Source organism: Pomacea canaliculata, linkage group LG7 (genome assembly GCF_003073045.1).
Source record: "Pomacea canaliculata isolate SZHN2017 linkage group LG7, ASM307304v1, whole genome shotgun sequence".
NCBI classification, from domain to species: Eukaryota; Metazoa; Mollusca; class Gastropoda; order Architaenioglossa; family Ampullariidae; genus Pomacea; species Pomacea canaliculata.
In genome coordinates, this window is record NC_037596.1 from 17,916,875 (window position 1) to 17,934,950 (window position 18,076).

General features: G+C 38.6%; 2 protein-coding genes and 1 long non-coding RNA gene across 5 annotated transcripts; 2 read left to right on the top strand and 1 right to left on the bottom strand.

Moving 5' to 3' along the window:
- Window positions 1–2,712: 2,712 nt before the first annotated feature.
- LOC112567487 lies at window positions 2,713–5,545 on the bottom strand. The gene is made up of 4 exons (XM_025244180.1): window positions 5,456–5,545; window positions 4,464–4,832; window positions 3,590–3,865; window positions 2,713–3,038 (listed from the first exon to the last, which is right to left on the bottom strand). Exons 1-4 carry the CDS (start codon window positions 5,526–5,528, stop codon window positions 2,713–2,715), a joined length of 1,044 nt encoding a protein of 347 aa, XP_025099965.1. The 5' UTR covers window positions 5,529–5,545.
- Window positions 5,546–6,820: 1,275 nt separating this feature from the next.
- On the top strand, window positions 6,821–12,079 carry LOC112568197. Of its 2 annotated transcripts, none has more exons than XM_025245371.1 (7): window positions 6,821–7,082; window positions 8,285–8,408; window positions 9,306–9,449; window positions 10,015–10,188; window positions 10,337–10,414; window positions 10,842–10,944; window positions 11,652–12,079. In XM_025245371.1, the coding sequence occupies exons 2-7, from the start codon at window positions 8,312–8,314 to the stop codon at window positions 11,770–11,772; spliced, it is 717 nt and encodes a 238-aa protein (XP_025101156.1). In that variant the 5' UTR covers window positions 6,821–7,082; window positions 8,285–8,311; the 3' UTR covers window positions 11,773–12,079. The 2 variants fall into 2 exon arrangements, with proteins under 2 accessions (XP_025101156.1, XP_025101157.1); XM_025245372.1 differs by having other exon boundaries at window positions 9,318–9,449.
- A 1,968-nt stretch (window positions 12,080–14,047) lies between these two features.
- LOC112568202 lies at window positions 14,048–16,973 on the top strand. Of its 2 annotated transcripts, none has more exons than XR_003100028.1 (5): window positions 14,048–14,462; window positions 14,841–14,964; window positions 15,353–15,450; window positions 15,679–15,912; window positions 16,398–16,973. It is a non-coding gene; the product is annotated as an uncharacterized LOC112568202 (long non-coding RNA). The 2 variants fall into 2 exon arrangements; XR_003100029.1 differs by having other exon boundaries at window positions 15,684–15,912.
- The last annotated feature ends 1,103 nt before the right edge of the window (window positions 16,974–18,076 follow it).

The following is an 18,076-nucleotide window of genomic DNA, read 5'->3' on the forward strand; positions in this document are numbered from 1 at the left end:
ATACTTGAAGTATGACATTAAATACAAACATACATTATAAAAAAGGCACGTGTAGAAAAATCCATGCATATCACTTTTATTATTTCAAATGGTTAAATCCATATTTGAAGAGAACACAGGCTTGGTTGATATTATGAAATTAAAAAATCAAAGAAAATGAATCTTGGTGGTTCAATCACATTTGTGTAGGAAACGTGTATTTTGCAAAATAATTAGCAGCATGCCTGCACCGGTCTTCTTTCTAGAAAGTTCGCAATGAACGCCCGGTGTTTATTTAGGTCAAAATGTTCCGCAAAACTGTGAAGGTCACAGCGATCTACTCATAATGACGAGGAACGGGAAGTGAAAAAGTGGTCGTGGTCTGATCTGTTTTGATATGACCTTCTTTGGTCACAATGATTGACGTATTCCTTTACTACTGCACAGCAACTGTGATTTACACCTGCCTGTTGCGTGCACGCCATGAGCACGTGTCTGACTCTATTACAGGTGCGGCAGGTCAAGGTCTTATTCGTCTAACCCAGAAATGCGGCTTAGCATGACATATTTTACAAAACAAAAACAAGTGCAAAAGCTTCCACAACATTTATATAAAAAGCAAGGCGTTTGTCATCACATGTTTTACTTGCTCGAGACGTGTTTGCATTTGGGAGTGTGTATGAATGAGTTTTGTTGATTCTCCAAAACTGCTTTTAATTTGCCTTCGTGTATATCAATATGTTTTTCTTTAATTTGACAGGGGTTTATTTATTAAGTGTGTATTAACTATACTATATCACGTGAGAATACGAAATCGTATATATCATCATCATGGTAACTCAAAAAGCCACTTCTCTGTTTTGGACGTAACCTCCTGTCGCACCCATAACATCGTCACCTCGAGGGGACAAACTTTGTGTTTTACGCCGAGCCAGCTGTCACGGTAAGGCAGCCAGCCATGCAAACACATGCAGAGAAAGAACAGTGTGCCCGATTCGAGATCGAGGTGAGCCCAGGACAGTCAACTTTCGGTGTATTGGTGACAATCGGGCCGCCATATCGTCACCTCGTACGATAAACGACAAAAAAGTAGACCTCTAAGGCTCGTAGCTTTGCATTACAATCACTAGATCGCTCGAATGTTATTGAGTTCGTCGTAATGTGGCGCATGCCTTTTTTCAGTTCAGCGGGTACAGCTAGGAAGGCAAAAAATAAAAAAGTCTTATGCCCTCTCGCTTTGATGACTGTCTAAGCTAATATACACTAGTACAGTGATGCCCAACCTTTTTCGGCCTGCGGGCCATATCCATTTCGGACAGCCGTGTCGCGGGCCCACTTCACGCAAAAATAAAAAAAAAAAAAATAGAGCAGATACCATTTTTTATTAGAAACAAGTTGTACTTAACCATTAATTATGTAGTAGTTAGTGGGATATTTGAAGTTGTTTACCCGAAACCAACTTCTGAATGTGCCGGCTTGTGCATCGTAGAGACACCCAAGTCGGAGCACTGAATCGAAATGTTCGTCCATCGAAAAAAAGGATTGAGAGACGCCCCTACGTGTGGATAAAATACTTCTTCTTTTTTTTTTTTCGTTTTTTTAAGGTCTTCTTTTATTACTAACAGCGATCCTGCACTGTGGGCAGAAGTTTCGCGGGCCGGATATGGCCCGCGGGCCGTAGGTTGTGCATCCCTGCACTAGAACAACACGCTTTCCTACGTAAGATAGCTTGACTTAGAAACGGACCTAGCAACAGAAAAAAAAAAAAATAAACAAAAGCTGCTTTTAACCGGGCCGCGTGTCAAAAAACCGAACCTTCCAAGTGTCCATAGAGCCCGTGATTCGCAAATACATTACCAAGAAAGTTTGGACATAATATATTGACCATGGCTTAAATATGCCGAGCTTCTGCTCCAAAACCATTGGTATACGATTACAAAACTCGGCCAAAAGTGGTCACACGTTCGACGAGTCTTGCCCATTTGAAAAAGCTCTTGAAAGTAAAACTATGTGTAGTGTATAATAATAGTTAATTGATCTTAACTTCAACACATATACACATGTGTAGAATAATTAACTCAAAACACATCAAACGCGCGCGCACCCGTATAGAAGTCTGTTGAAGCATTGAAAGAGCAGTCTAGACTGACGTTCATGGCTACTAGTAAAATTATGTTTGCTCGTTCCGACCGACATCTGAGAAAAAACATTGTCCGTTATTCCGAAATAGCATGTGTGTCCACCGAACCGTAAAAACAACGCAAACCGTTTTGGGAACAAATTTTTGCCGAAACTTCGAAAGAGATGTTTTGTCAAACGTCCACGCTGCTGATTTATGGCTAATGATTTCAGCAGTATTTTCTGACAAGCATTTTTGGCCTTTACGACCTTTTTTGCGAGATTTCCACACTCTTGACTTGTGAATATTGATTTTAATAGCATCATTTGAAGAGTTTGTTTGGCCTTTACGACCATTTTTTTAGGGTTATCAAGAAATACTGCACGTAAACATATAACATCTGTTTACTTAAATGAGCTTATATTAATTTTATTTTAAAAGGCTAGGTTTAAAAGGATTGATGTAAACAGCAATTTATTTAATTACTCTATTCGTAACATAATAAAAAACGCTATTAGCATAATAATATAGGAAAACACTTTTTTAAAGCTTGTGGTAGTGTAACTGATTTTACCTCTTCTGAGCAATGCACTATGAATACTGCTACATTAGGTCTAGTCTGTATCAGATACTGAACCATACTCACCTAAATGTTTGTTGAAGACTAAAGTGTCTGAAGAACCTTTTTCGTTTCGAAAACTTATTGCCCAGTTCTTTCCTTTTGCACTGTCGTCCTTATTAACGAGGACAGTCAAGAGCAGGTGAGGAGGGATACCAGTCAGACTGCAGTTCACGTCTATATTCTTATTGCCTCCAAATGACAAGGGCATCACCAGACATTTCTCGATTTGTGTGGTGTGAGCCTTGACTCTCACTGTCCAAATTTCATGCTCAGCACTAGCTGTGACTTGTGGATGTTCTTCAATGAACTGAGGAGGACCTGAAGTTGTTAACACCGAGATGCCATTATTTAAAGATGTGGATGCCATTTTACAGGAATAATATTGATAGTAGTAGTCATGAAGAACTTCTTATTATATTCAAATAAATTATAACTTCATCAAGGTCAAAGATCGAGAGAAAAGTTAATCCTATGTTTCAAATCGTTGAACTGAATGGTCTGACACTTGTTAAAAACTAGCTTTCAGTGTAAACAGGATTTCCAGGGGAGGAAATTATCAAGATACTGCCAGTACAAATGTGATATAAATTCTAACTTGTACAGCTTAGTTTCTTAACATCCATTTTCATTGATTCAATTCACATCATTTGTCTGACCTTTCTCTAACCTCAATCCATCCGATAATATACAGATATTTATCTACCCTTCGAATGAGCGGGTCTCCAAAGTATTATTACATATGTAGAAAAGTTTACTTATATACGTTAAGATTATGAAAACATTTGTTTCAAGAAACTACAGATAGAACCCTAACACAAACAATACTTTATTTTATGCAAGCGTTTACATTAAATTAACTTTTTACTTACAACTGACGAGCAAGGAAACCGATCTATTCTTTTCCGATGAGTTTGCTTCACATTTGACAGTCGGCCATTCTTGTTTACAATGAGCTGTGAGGGTAAGGAGAAGATCGCTTTCATAGCTTTTTAATTCTGTCCCGTGTTCGTCTAAGAAACGAAAGTTGGCGGGAGGATTTCCTTTGTCAACAGAGCAGGAAATATTCACCTCCTGATTCTCATTAATGAGATAGTACCCATGAACATCGTGTCCATTGACAGTGAGGCTTGTGACACTGGGCGGGTCTGTGCAACACATAATACCATAATCGTAAATGGGGAATCAAGCAAAAAAATTGATACAAACAAACGAACGAATGATCCAACGATCTTAATCTCACAAAAGGAATTGCAGATATGTGCATGCAGCAGCACAAGACACATACCAACACTGCTGGGCAAAAGTACATGGCAGTATTTACATCTACGTAAAAAGAAACTACACCAAAACTTGTACCCATACGAAGTCACAAAACATGCTACTCAGGCCTGGTCTTGGATGATAGAAAGAAGGTCTTACAAAGAACGACTAGTCTATTCCTTTATACTTGTTAGCCAGTTTGTAATCGGTCCAGCGGGATGTCGACCGCTTTTCATTTTACTCTGAAGCACGTCTCCGACGGCAGAGAGAAGTAGGTGATCACTGCCCATAAAAAAGTCATAAGAAAAGCCCGGTCCTCAATACCTCCCTTCCTCAACCTCCTGAAAAACATGGTTAGGATCTTATCCTTTCCTTTGTGACAAATAAGTATAAACAGGGTAGGAAAGACAGTAATAGAAACACTGCGTGACATACAGGTATTATAGGAGACAGATTTATTAATCTTAGTACTGGTATACGCACAAAAAACGATTAGTTTTAACTCCTGTTGCATGGCTGTAAAATTACTAAACCGGATGTCTTTCCACAACCAGTTCCACTCCACTGCTACGTGAGTTCTGTTCACTTTCCTGTACAACTCCGCAGGTCCGGTGGGAGTGATGCAGCGAACTGCTGTGTCAGGTGTGGAAGTGCAGGTGTCTCTCAGGTAGGTTACCGTGCCATCATATTCAAGACTGCCACTGTTTGTTCTGGTATGTAAGGTTACTTTGTATGCAGTGTTAACTGTATGTCTACAGGTGGAAATGTTCATCCCGAACGTCACATTGGCAAAATCGTTCTCCGTGACAGACAAAGCGTTTTCATTCAGATGGTAGACCTCCAAGACTGCGCCTGCAGCCAAAATACTAGATATTGTTATTAATCATATTCATTAAGTTACTTCATAATGTTTATTGAAATCCCATTTACTAAATTAATAAAAGAAACAAAAAAAACCCCTGCTGCAATAATTCTTTGTAAAATTTTTCCACCTCCACCCCAAACCTTGTATCTCGAGGCAGGAACATTTTGTTATAAATAATTGCTATTTGAGATTTTGAGTGACAAACCCAGCAAACATTGGGTAATCCACGTGGAAATCTACATAAAGAGTGCAATAGGGTTAATAAACTCGCTGGTAATCCTCGAAATTTTGGATAAAGAACTTTAAAAGCAGAGGAGGTTAAACGTGAATATCATACACAACAGAACACTTAATATCAATTCCCAAACTTGACTTAAAACCTTATATCTCTAATAGCTAAATTCATGCAGTCAAGGTGATGGAGAAGTGACATGTATTTTTTAAAAAAGCAAACAAAAAACAAAATCCAGATTACGTGTATGATAGTTGTTAGACTTTTCGACTCACAAATTGCTTCATAACTCCACAAACATCAGATAATACGTATTCATGATATGCCATTTGAAACCGTTTAAATTTCACAGATAAAAGAGAATGGAGAAGCACTTACACTTTTCTTGTAGTGAGGAAATTAGCGATCGAATGACGAGAAATGTAATTGTAATTTGAAGAATGGAAGGCATTGTATGGGTCTGATGACCAGCTTGTCATACAGCCTAGAGTAGAATGAAGAGGGAAGTAAGGGTCTGCCATTATAATACTATAATAATTCTTCCTGTAAATACTCAGTGTTACCATTTTCTTGACCTTTTGTCTACCAGGAAAACTGTTTATCCTATTAAGAACTTTCACTTCTGAATAACTAACAAAATCCTATCAATAACTAGAGGAGGGGAAGAAGACTCAGTCGTCTTTACAGTAAAGTATTGCAGAGGAAAAAAAATGGAAGTATGCATTTATCGTTTACATATATTTCGTATTCCGTGGATAGAAAGCAAACAGTTGAGAATAAAACCGAAGCAAATAAATTACTCAATATCAAAAAATCATAACTGTAAAGAGGTCCATTACATATTGAAATACTCAATGATACCAATGACAACACTTGACTAGTTTGCTGAAAGTGGATAAGTTGAATTCTTTATGAGCGTTGCATAGTCGTTGTAGTTCCTGAAGTAGGAAATATCTTAAAACAGATCCGAGGAATGACAACGAGAATGTTTTCTATGACACTTTGTCATCACGGGACTCATAGATAATACTTCTATAAGTTATATATTTAATGCTTAAGTCTTGAATGAACATCGTAGTAATCCGACTATAGTATCACAAAACTCTCCTTGTGTATTTGTGTGACTAAGTGCATTGCTTTTAACAGCAAGGAGGAAAAAAAGAATATATTTCATAAACAAAATAAGATGTACAATAAAAGCAAGTACAAAATGTCAAAGTAATATGTGCTGTCACGTGCTCGCTCTGTGTGCTGATATGGTATCGGTAATATTCAGAAAGCAATGTTCACTCCAGCTCCATTATCATGCTGCATCTAAAATTCGACAAAAGCTATGGGCAACATTTTGTGTAAGGTATACGGCAACGTCCTTGAGTTGAAAGCACTCTGTGCCATTTTGTTAGAGATACGATCTTTTTGTCCTCATCTTGGTTGTATCTCTTATTGAAGTATGGGGTTTGACAGTTTGTTTTCACTTATTCTATGTGTGTGTGATGTGTGTGTGTGTGCACGTAGAAAAACCTTACATATACATCAAAGCAAAGTTCATCATCCTCTGCCTGACGCATGAAACAAAACACTCAAAATGGCGGACGTTTTACGTGAAGGACACGTGTACTTGACGGATTTGCATACTTGCATTGCAGAAGTAGGCGGAGCTAAGGTGAGCTGAGGCTAGGTGAGATAAGCTCCGCCTTCTCACCAAGCCCTTTATCTGTGCAGTTTGCTACCTGGCCGGCTCAGATGAGACGTGGCTACGCTCGTTCATCTCCCTCGGCTTAAAGCAATATTGTTACAGAGAAGCAAGATATCACAAATAGTACTGCTGGACGTAAAGAAGATCTTTTTCTTCGGAGTCGAACGTTGTGCAGACTCTCTGCCTACGTCCAACAGAATTTTTTTATTCTTAGTTTTGCTCCTTTTACCTGGACTCGAAGTTATCTCAGAGCTGTGTGTGACCTTTCGAATCGTACCGTCTGTCTACGCTGTGCAAAAGCGCTCGCAGGTGAAGTTTAATTTGTTTTCGTTTCGATAACAGTAAGTGCTAAACATTTTTTTTGTGTGTTCTTATAACGTGTAATGTGTCTTCTCTCTCTTACGTATACAGTAAAAAAAAAAATAAAGTATTTTTGTCGGTGAGCGTCTCACACATAACGAAGTAGCTGATTGGTTGACTTTTTCAGCCTTTAAAGGGAAGTAATCCATAGTGGAACCATTCCTAAAGGTTGCAGTGTTTCCTTCCTTAATGTATTCATTCATTTACGCACAGGGTTACAACCTCAGACTCTTCTGTGGTTTTAGTAATTCCACGCGTTCTTGCTTCTCTTGGCACGTATTAACCTTTTTCTTGTAATTCCTGAACAATTTCTGAAATTAGTCTATTGTCATAAAATTCGTTTCATGTTCGTTAACATTCAACTTTTTCTTTCTCCCGAATAAGCTCGCTTACAAGTATTAATTCATTCTCTCTCATCGTAAACAGTTCGAAGTTTCACAATATAACTCGACAAAAAGAGAATTTGGCTGGATAAGAATTACTCTTCTTTACCTTTACAAACTTACGTCTTCCTGCCCCACAGACTTATTCGGGAATACCTAGCTGAGTTTACAGTGAACACTCGGTCCCTCCTTAAAAATTTCAAATCACATTCTCTCACACTCAAAACAACGCACATCACATGCACAACTATTCAGGGGTGGCAGCTCTGGTCCCAGAGAGGAACAAACATTGGTGAGTCTTTCCCAGAAGAAAAATGTCCAAAGCAAAACAATGTTATGATACAATAAAGATTGCAAAGCACACTCATATTGTGCACGACTACTACATAGAATGGTGACAATTTTAATAAAGAACATACACAGAAAAATGCAAATATTATTAGAGCATTTTAGATTGTTTCATTACGTATATGGATATTATTCATATATAAACTATTTGGGCATTATTTCTCGGTGGTTCAGCATGGTTATGAGAGGGTTGTACAGACTATACATATACAGAAAAGTTTAAAATACCTTTACTGTTAATAAACTGATCCAAGAAAATAATCTACTAATTATATTTTCCATAACGTTTTATAATACCTAGTAAAGATAAATTGTAACCACCTAAATTGTTCTCTTCCTAATTGTATAGCTATTATTACTTATTTTTTTCTTCAAGCCACCAATCGAAAAATTAACAGAGTTTTTCATGCTTTTGTTAAGGCGCGAAGCGGGCCGAAGCTCACGGAAATGACACGCCCTCCAGGTCAAGGCCACTTTTACAAAAAGAAAAAGAAGATCATGTGGGGAATCTTCCTATTTTTGATACAAACTGATGCTGTAAAGGGTAACAACTCAAGTCCACTTTGTGAAAATTATTTTATATACATAATAGTTCTTTAGTAGTAGAAGTTTAGATATCCACAGCAAGAGAACCATCTTTTAAAGAATAAAAATACATATAAAAGTTTTTTTAATGTTTTTTTCATTTGATTTTTTTCAATGTTTGAAATGTCTGAAGTATAGGTGTAATCTCAAAGCAGTAGGTTGCGTCCCTTTGTAAGAAGGCCACGAAAGAGCACAGACCAAAGGGCAGTTATGATTAACGAAGATCCATCATTTAGTTCTGCTCTTATTTCTAAAATGAGAAACCCTACAGCATATCCATACTCCCACACTTATAATTTTACATACTCAAAACGTAATGTTATGTAAGAGGGAGTTTAAAAATCATAAGCAAATAAAGAAATAGTGAATTTCTAAAATGATCTGAAACTTTGCTACTTGTGAAATTGTGCTAGCTATGCAAACGCTAGCGTGAATGTAAGGACAGTGGGTTGTTGCTATAACAATATAATGAGAAACATGAAAAGAAGCGTCGATCTTGATTCTAATATAATGAATTACAAACTTTGTATGGTCCGTCTTATAGCTCTAGTCTCGTGCACAAACAAAGTACTAAAAGTGAACTTTTGTATGTTTAATTTTACTGCATTTTTTGAATCGGTGCATCTTTTATATGGTCATTAATTACTTGTTTATTATGTGTCATTTTTATGTACATTTTTCTGTTTCTAAGAAATTTAATAACCATCCATAATTTACAGTTTGACCAAATTATTTCTTAATGTAGCTTTCTGACAGCACTATTTTAATATTTTAATTTTCTTGGCCTTCTACTTTTAAGTACTGTAAATTGTGCTTCAGTGCATTACAAAAATAAGTAATAACGCTTTGTTTTTAGTTTTACTCCAAGGACAAGAATACAAGTGTTCAATGGAATTAGATGGGAACTGCATCACTAAAGTCACGTGGAAAATTTCAGAAAAATACACTCAGAAAGGAAGACCATTCACTGTGTCATTTATGTCACCTGAAGGCAAAACTGGTAATTATTCATTTTGGGTTTTCAGTAAGTTCTTCCATTTGTATTTATGGCGTGCCTACCTACAGTAATTTGAAAACAAATTGTTGAAATTACAATAATTATTTTGACATATAACAGACAAAACATACGTATTGGTTTTTTTTTTCTTTTCAGGCAGGTGTGACATTATGTTTATTTTGACCTGATGAATCTAATAAACGATGATAGTTTATGATAAAAGAGATGATTTAAAGTATATCATTAGTTATGGGGATCCACATGCACAACTATATAAAACACATACAACTTCATGTGTTATTTCTTGTAAGTTGTATGTCTAATCGAATTACCCCTATAGGTATTTCAAACCGCAAACCAACTTAAATAAAGGACAAGAGTTACGAACCAAACGGGTATCTCAACCTAAAATAAGAAAAGTGAACAACGCTTACAGTCCTTAAACTGTCAGAAGATGATTTACCTTTACAAGTTTTAGAATTTTTTAGAAATCTGTGATACGAAATGCATCGCCATTGACTAATTTTGACTTCTTTATGTAGTGATTAACCTAATATTTATGTTGCAGAAAATGCTGTTTTGTTGCACTATGTGGGATATTACTACTGTGAGGCAGCAGGAGATCATACCTGTGACGAGGGCAATAACAGCACCACTGTCAGCAAAAGCACATGTGTGACTGGAAGACAATACATGCTTGCTGCTGATGGAGAACCTGCTATTTCTTGCACTCCCACACACAGTAAGACATGTTGCATTTTTTTAAATTTAAATGTCACACACACATACATGCACACATTTTCTGCACAAACAACAGAAAAAAATCTGTTTAGCAAAAGTGAAATTTTAAAAACTGCTGATCTTTAAACAGTTTTCTTTGGGTGAGACAGGTACATCAGCGGCTCTAGCTGAAACTAATAACTACACCACGAAAAATACAACCAGTGTGAAATTTGTATCAAAAGAAGGCAAGTGTCTGGAACTTTGTTACTTTATATTATGACTCCTAGGGAGTTTTGTTTGGGTTTGTGAAATGTATACAGTTAGGAGGTATGTGTTTATATCAAATATCAAAAATCATAAAAATAAAGGAAAAGGATTATTATATAACCTAACCCTATCTTCTTTTAAGTTACATTAATAGCCATTGCTTTAAAATGACTTTTATTAATGTTGGACTCTGTTATAAAGTATTAACAATTTCTTCTTTTGGTTAAATATGAACCCATTGTGTTTTATTCTAAAAGATTATTAAGTACCTTTTTCATTTTTATGAAATGCTTCAAGCTAAAATTTAAGTTTACATTTTAAAAATAAATTTCAAGCGTACATAACATTTACATTAACAAAATAAACATTTATTACAGAGTGTGGTAATCTTTCTTATTTTTTCAGATGCTTTACAGAAAGAAAATGGTGTAAGCGGAATCGTTGTAGGTGCAGTCGTCATAATCCTTGTACTCACCGCTGCTGGTGTCACGTACTGTATATGTCGACTGTAAGTTATTGTGCTATAATGAAATACCATATAAAATAATTCTTACAATTATGTGGCATAAGTATTTTAATGACCTGAATTTGATTTATGAAGAAGTGACTAAATTTTTTTCCGTTTTTCGCGTATGTATTTCATGCTAGGACTGATATAACATTAATACGTATTTTCTACACTAAATATTAAACTAATAGTCACTTATGATTGTTATTATTATACCTTATGATTGTTATTATTATAACTTATGATTGTTATTTATTAACACATGTGGTGTTTAGTACTAGGACGATTCAAACATGCAATCACTTTAGTCTAAATCTTTAGGCTTAGGAAAAAGTTGTAAAAACTATTTTTAAAAAGTTGTCATACATTTATTCAGTGCCAATAAGAGTTACATAAAATGCTAGGTATATTTAATTTAAACAAACAAACAAAAAAAACTAAACAATTTGCCCCTTTATCTTAAAGTAATATCAGTGGTTAAATCAAGTAATCCTAAGGTGCAACGCAAGAAAAACTCAAATATGCTACTTTCTTCAGTGTTTATTAGTTCCCCTAGACAAAAAATTGTTACAAGCATTAACAAACTTCTTGATAATATAATTATTGGGTTGGGGGAAAGAGTGTCATGTTGTCAGGTAGATTTTCATGGCAGTTAATACTTTTTTGTACAAATCGACATTTTTATAAAAAGCTTTTCATTACGACAGACGCAGAAAGCAAAAAAGCAAAAACAGCAATCCTGCTGACCAAATTGAGCAAGAGGAAGCAAATAAGCAAATGTTAAAGGAGCATAATGGCGAAAGAAGCATCAGTATTAAATCTGTCTAAAAACTGTATTACATATGTACAAAATAGGCATTGGATAATCATAGAACATGCGCCTTAACTGGCATTTCGTGGATCAGTATGGAACCCGCGCCTTAACTGGCATTTCGTGGATCAGTATGGAACCTGCGCCTTAACTGGAATCGCCTAAGTCTTTGTGGAACCTGCGCCTTAACTAGCATCGCCTGGATCAGTATGGAACCCGCGCCTTAACTGGCATTGCCTGGATCAGTATGGAACCCACGCCTTAACTGGCATCGCCTGGATCAGTATGGAACCCGCGCCTTAACTGGCATCGCCTGGATCAGTATGGAACCCACGCCTTAACTGGCATCACCTGGATCAGTATGGAACCCGCGCCTTAACTGGCATCGCCTGGATCAGTATGGAACCCGCGCCTTAACTGGCATCGCCTGGATCAGTATGGAACCTGCGCCTTAACTGGCATCGCCTAAGTCATTGTGGACCCCGCGCCTTAACTGGCATCGCCTGGATCAGTATGGAACCCGCGCCTTAACTGGCATCGCCTGGATCAGTATGGAACCTGCGCCTTAACTGGCATCGCCTAAGTCATTGTGGACCCCGCGCCTTAACTGGCATCGCCTGGATCAGTATGGAACCCGCGCCTTAACTGGCATCGCCTGGATCAGTATGGACCCGCGCCTTAACTGGCATCGCCTGGATCAGTATGGAACCCGCGCCTTAACTGGCATCGCCTGGATCAGTATGGAACCCGCGCCTTAACTGGCATCGCCTGGATCAGTATGGAACCCGCGCTTAACTGCATCGCCTGGATCAGTATGGAAACCCGCGCCTTAACTGGCATCGCCTGGATCAGTATGGAACCCGCGCCTTAACTGGCATCGCCTGGATCAGTATGGAACCCGCGCTTAACTGGCATCGCCTCGATCAGTATGGAACCGCGCCTTAACTGGCATCGCCTGGATCAGTATGGAACCCGCGCCTTAACTGGCATCGCCTGGATCAGTATGGAACCCGCGCCTTAACTGGCATCGCCTCGATCAGTATGGAACCCGCGCCTTAACTGGCATCGCCTGGATCAGTATGGAACCCGCGCCTTAACTGGCATCGCCTCGATCAGTATGGAACCCGCGCCTTAACTGGCATCGCCTGGATCAGTATGGAACCCGCGCCTTAACTGGCATTGCCTGGATCAGTATGGAACCCGCGCCTTAACTGGCATCGCCTGGATCAGTATGGAACCCGCGCCTTAACTGGCATCGCCTGGATCAGTATGGAACCTGCGCCTTAACTGGCATTGCCTCGATCAGTATGGAACCCGCGCCTTAACTGGCATCGCTCGATCAGTATGGAACCGCGCCTTAACTGGCATCGCCTGGATCAGTATGGAACCCGCGCCTTAACTGGCATTGCCTGGATCAGTATGGAACCGCGCCTTAACTGGCATCGCCTCGATCAGTATGGAACCCGCGCCTTAACTGGCATCGCCTGGATCAGTATGGAACCCGCGCCTTAACTGGCATCGCCTCGATCAGTATGGAACCCGCGCCTTAACTGGCATCGCCTGGATCAGTATGGAACCCGCGCCTTAACTGGCATCGCCTGGATCAGTATGGAACCCGCGCCTTAACTGGCATCGCCTGGATCAGTATGGAACCCGCGCCTTAACTGGCATCGCCTGGATCAGTATGGAACCCGCGCCTTAACTGGCATCGCCCTGGATCAGTATGGAACCCGCGCCTTAACTGGCATCGCCTGGATCAGTATGGAACCCGCGCCTTAACTGGCATCGCCTCGATCAGTATGGAACCCGCGCCTTAACTGGCATCGCCTGGATCAGTATGGAACCCGCGCCTTAACTGGCATCGCCTGGATCAGTATGGAACCGCGCCTTAACTGGCATCGCCTGGATCAGTATGGAACCGCGCCTTAACTGGCATCGCCTCGATCAGTATGGAACGCGCCTTAACTGGCATCGCCTGGATCAGTATGGAACCCGCGCCTTAACTGGCATTGCCTGGATCAGTATGGAACCCGCGCCTTACTGGCATCGCCTCGATCAGTATGGAACCCGCGCCTTAACTGGCATCGCCTGGATCAGTATGGAACCCGCGCCTTAACTGGCATCGCCTGGATCAGTATGGAACCGCGCCTTAACTGGCACTCGATCAGTATTGCGCCTTAACTGGCATCGCCTGGATCAGTATGGAACCCGCGCCTTAACTGGCATTGCCTGGATCAGTATGGAACCCGCGCCTTAACTGGCATCGCCTCGATCAGTATGGAACCGGCTGGCATCGCCTGGATCGTATGGACCCGCGCCTTAACTGGCATCGCTGGATCAGTATGGAACCTGCGCCTTAACTGGCATTGCCTCGATCAGTATGGAACCTGCGCCTTAACTGGCATCGCCTAAGTCATTGTGGACCCCGCGCCTTAACTGGCATCGCCTGGATCAGTGTGGAACCTGCGCCTCAACTGGCATCGCCTGGATCAATGGGGATCAAGCGCCCTAATAACCAGCACCGCCTTGTACTATGATGAACCTGCGCCTTAACCGTCATCACCTTGAGAAATAGGGAGATTGAGATTGAGCGCTGGCATGTAGCAACATGGCAACTTTGCCTTTCGTCATCTTTTCTGGAAAGGTTTTCCGAGCTGATACACAGCGCAATGATTGAATTGGCATATACCGGTTTTGACCAAAAAGTGTAAGTTGTTTGCCTTATTTCAGATAATTACAAGGACAATGCTATACATGTTAATTGCAGAAAGATATTGAAGTAATTTATGTTTTTAATTAATCACACCGTTGTAATACTTCTGCTTTATAATTATGCATATGTTATTTAATATATTATTGTTATATTATTACTTATTTAGTATTTTATATTTATACCATAATTTAAGCAGGAGCTATAGACAATTTAATTTTTCTGTTGGCATTTTACAAGTTATGATTGTGTAATAGGTTATTATTTTTAATAACTGTAATAGTTTAGGAATGCAATGCTCAGAGTTTTTGAAATAAACTTGTACAGGCCATTCCACTTCACTACTAATATTTGCAATGTTTATTTTACTTTCAGAGGCAAAATAATCATCCGTTTCACAGAAGAAATGGACTTGCATTCATTGAGGCAGGTTTTATTCGACCGACCTTTTGATAAAGCTGGGAATCGCTGGAAAGGAGTGGTAGAGTCCTTATGATGTGTATGTATCTTTACTTCCTGCACAAACTTGCATACAGGTAGCAGTATACAATCAAGTAAAACATATTTGGAGGACATAAAATAGATTTATTTCATGGTGTTAAGAGTGATTTTTAAAAAGTCAGTGAATTCACGACAATCGGTCCTGTCAATGGAAAGATGTATGCCACAAGAAAACTAAATAAGTTTGTGTACAGCCTCATTAAAAACACTAAAGAAAAGTAATGACAAGTTCAAAAGAGGTTATCCTGCTACCTTAATCCATATAATGTTAACTCTGTTTCAGGTACTGAATTTTAACTTACTACGTTTCAGTCATTGTTAAACTCATCCGTGTTTAATTCATTGCTAGTACTATGTTTTTACTGTGTTGCAATTATACACTACAGATTGATAAATTTTCAACATTGGAAGTTCGGAGTTGCCGACAGAGAACCAATCTTTTGGTGGAACAATTTAAACGCACCCAGAATATGAGGGAAGAAAAGTAAGTCTTGGATGAACAAGTTATACTGGAACAATTATTCAAAAAAAGTATATATGTCAACATTTTATAAATAATGAAAGCCTACAACCACAAGTACTCAGGACCAGTCCCAAAAGTGTGCTTCTGTGTGCGTGTGTGTGTGTATGTGTGAGGGAGAGAGAGAGAGAAAAGAAAAGAGAGAAAGAGAAAAATATATCAAAGTATCCATGCTACTGCATTTCTTTCAAGTTTAGATCGGGTGAAGAAGAAGAGGAACTTACAGAAAAGGATAATCTACTGTTAAAAAAAAAGAAATTGAAGAAAGCACAGAAAACGAAGAGAGGGCGGGAAAAAGTCAAAAATAAAAAATGAAGAGGAGCAGAGGCAACGTGCTGTAGAAACGTGCTGCAGCAAGGTAGTCACCAAAATTAAAACAAACTAAGGCTGTTGCTGGCCCTTCTTAATCCAGCAACGAAGCTGAAGGTAAGATAAGACTAATCTTGCAAGTCAAACAATGCATAAACATAAGAATAACAAAGGTGGTGTGAAAGCACATTGTGAGGCCAGAAAGAGGACATCCTGTTTCCAGTAAAATATAATTGTTGCTTTTATCCACCAAGTATTGGTAAGACATAAAATACAGTTATATAGTGCTATATCCTGCCCTCAGGGGGGATAAGCTCGTGAAACTTTACAAATTATGACACATATACGTGCATGCAGCATAACATACAAACATATACAAACATGTCTATGAAATGTTTTGAGGTATGATGAATGGTATGTGGCCAGTAGTTGCTCATACCTTACTTGATTTTGAGAAAAACTAGAATCCAGGCTGCAAATGCTCCTATCCCACCACTGCTTTATTAAAGTAGGTATAAATCTGTTTTAGATGCTATTATGATAGTCTTCAAAATGCTTCTGAAAAAATAATCTATATATTTATGCATCTATATTTATCGTAGATGCTGTGCTCTCTTCAAAAAATAAAAAGCCAAATGATCTTCTGGTGGAACTTCTCATCAAAAGACAAAGAAAAAAGCCAAATGAACTTCTGATGGAAGTTGTCTTCAGAAGACAAACAAAAATAAAAAATAAAAAAATAAGAAAGTCTAGTAAAACTGGAGCTGAGAAGACAAGAGCTGAAAGTGGAGTGGAAAATTTTTGAATCATCTAGGGCTGAGCAGAATTCTCTTCTTTGGACGATACAAAAGATTTAGCAAAAATTACTTTAAAACTTTAGGTTTTTTTTGTGTTATTCATTAAAATGCATATAAATAAACTGATGTCCTGACTTTTTAAATTTCCTGTTGACAACTTCAGGTGTGAAAAGCAAATGTCATAGTTAGTCTGGTGTGTAATTCAGGGGTTCTTTTTATCTTTCAACAGTATTGACTTCAAAAACGCCATCCTTTAGATGTGCCTTACGTTGTGCGTCTTTACAGAAATTAATAATGTGTATTCATATAACTTATTCAATCACATGCTTTCTGTCTTACAAATCCAAACCAAATAGAGAAAAATATAAACATACAGAAATAGAAAAATAGAAAATGTTCATAGCAAATATTTGAACGTGTGTGTGTGTGTCGGGAAGAGGTATTGGGAGAAGTTATCGATGAAGATACTCTGCAAAAAGAGGGAGAGCTACCCCAAAACTTGATGTTGTGATGCTGCCAATTACACAAGTATGAAGTTAATAAAGCTCCACTAATGTAATGTTTCCCTACTGTGTGCAGCCAGAGCGCTAAACCCTTTTTATAGTCTAGAAATGAGAAAAGGGAGAAAACTTTCCCAAAGCCCCATTCCACTGCAAGATGAACCTTGCACCTTTTTGCAAGTGTTTGCTCATCCCACGTCAAACGTGCACCTTGAAATGGTGAAAGCAGGTTCTGACTTAAAGGATAGGCCTGATCACCATAGAAATAAAAAGGTGCACCATCCGACATACCTTTGACTTCAAACCAGATAAACACCTGAGTGACAAACGTTACTCTATCTATATATATAAACAGCACAACATTGTCATGGGCGACTCTCAACCTTCCAGTCATACAGTTTCTATAAACAAAAGTCACTTCAGTAGTTCCAAATGTCCTCAGTTTTGCGAATCATACAGTTTCTCAAATGGTAATCGGACTGGTGCCCTAATGTCCCAGATCAATGCATACAGACTGTTTAAAATATTCACTTTCTTTGAATAAAGTCAGCGAACGATGACACTTACACATGCATATACACTCCTCTCAATAATCTCCATTGAATACTAAAATCTGGGGCCTCTGGGGTTCATGGTGCCAACATGTCAGGCTGACGACGATACCGTGTCTGTACCCCAGAGAAGCGGGTGTCGACTAGGCTGACACACCTGACTGATGACAACACACTCCAATATTCCAGAACAGTATGTGCTGACTGGGCAGATAAACCTGGCTGACTACGATACACTTCTGCTCGTCTTTCTTTCCCCCTAGGTAATTCCTGAAATCCTTACTTTTAATGAATATTCATATTGAATTTTAACTATCACTGTCTGTTACAACAAGGTACAGCAATACTTCTTTCAATTGACAAGACTTGTAATCAAAAATTAAGTTTTCACACCATTCTCTCACCGTTATAAAGATAACCAAAGCAATAAAGA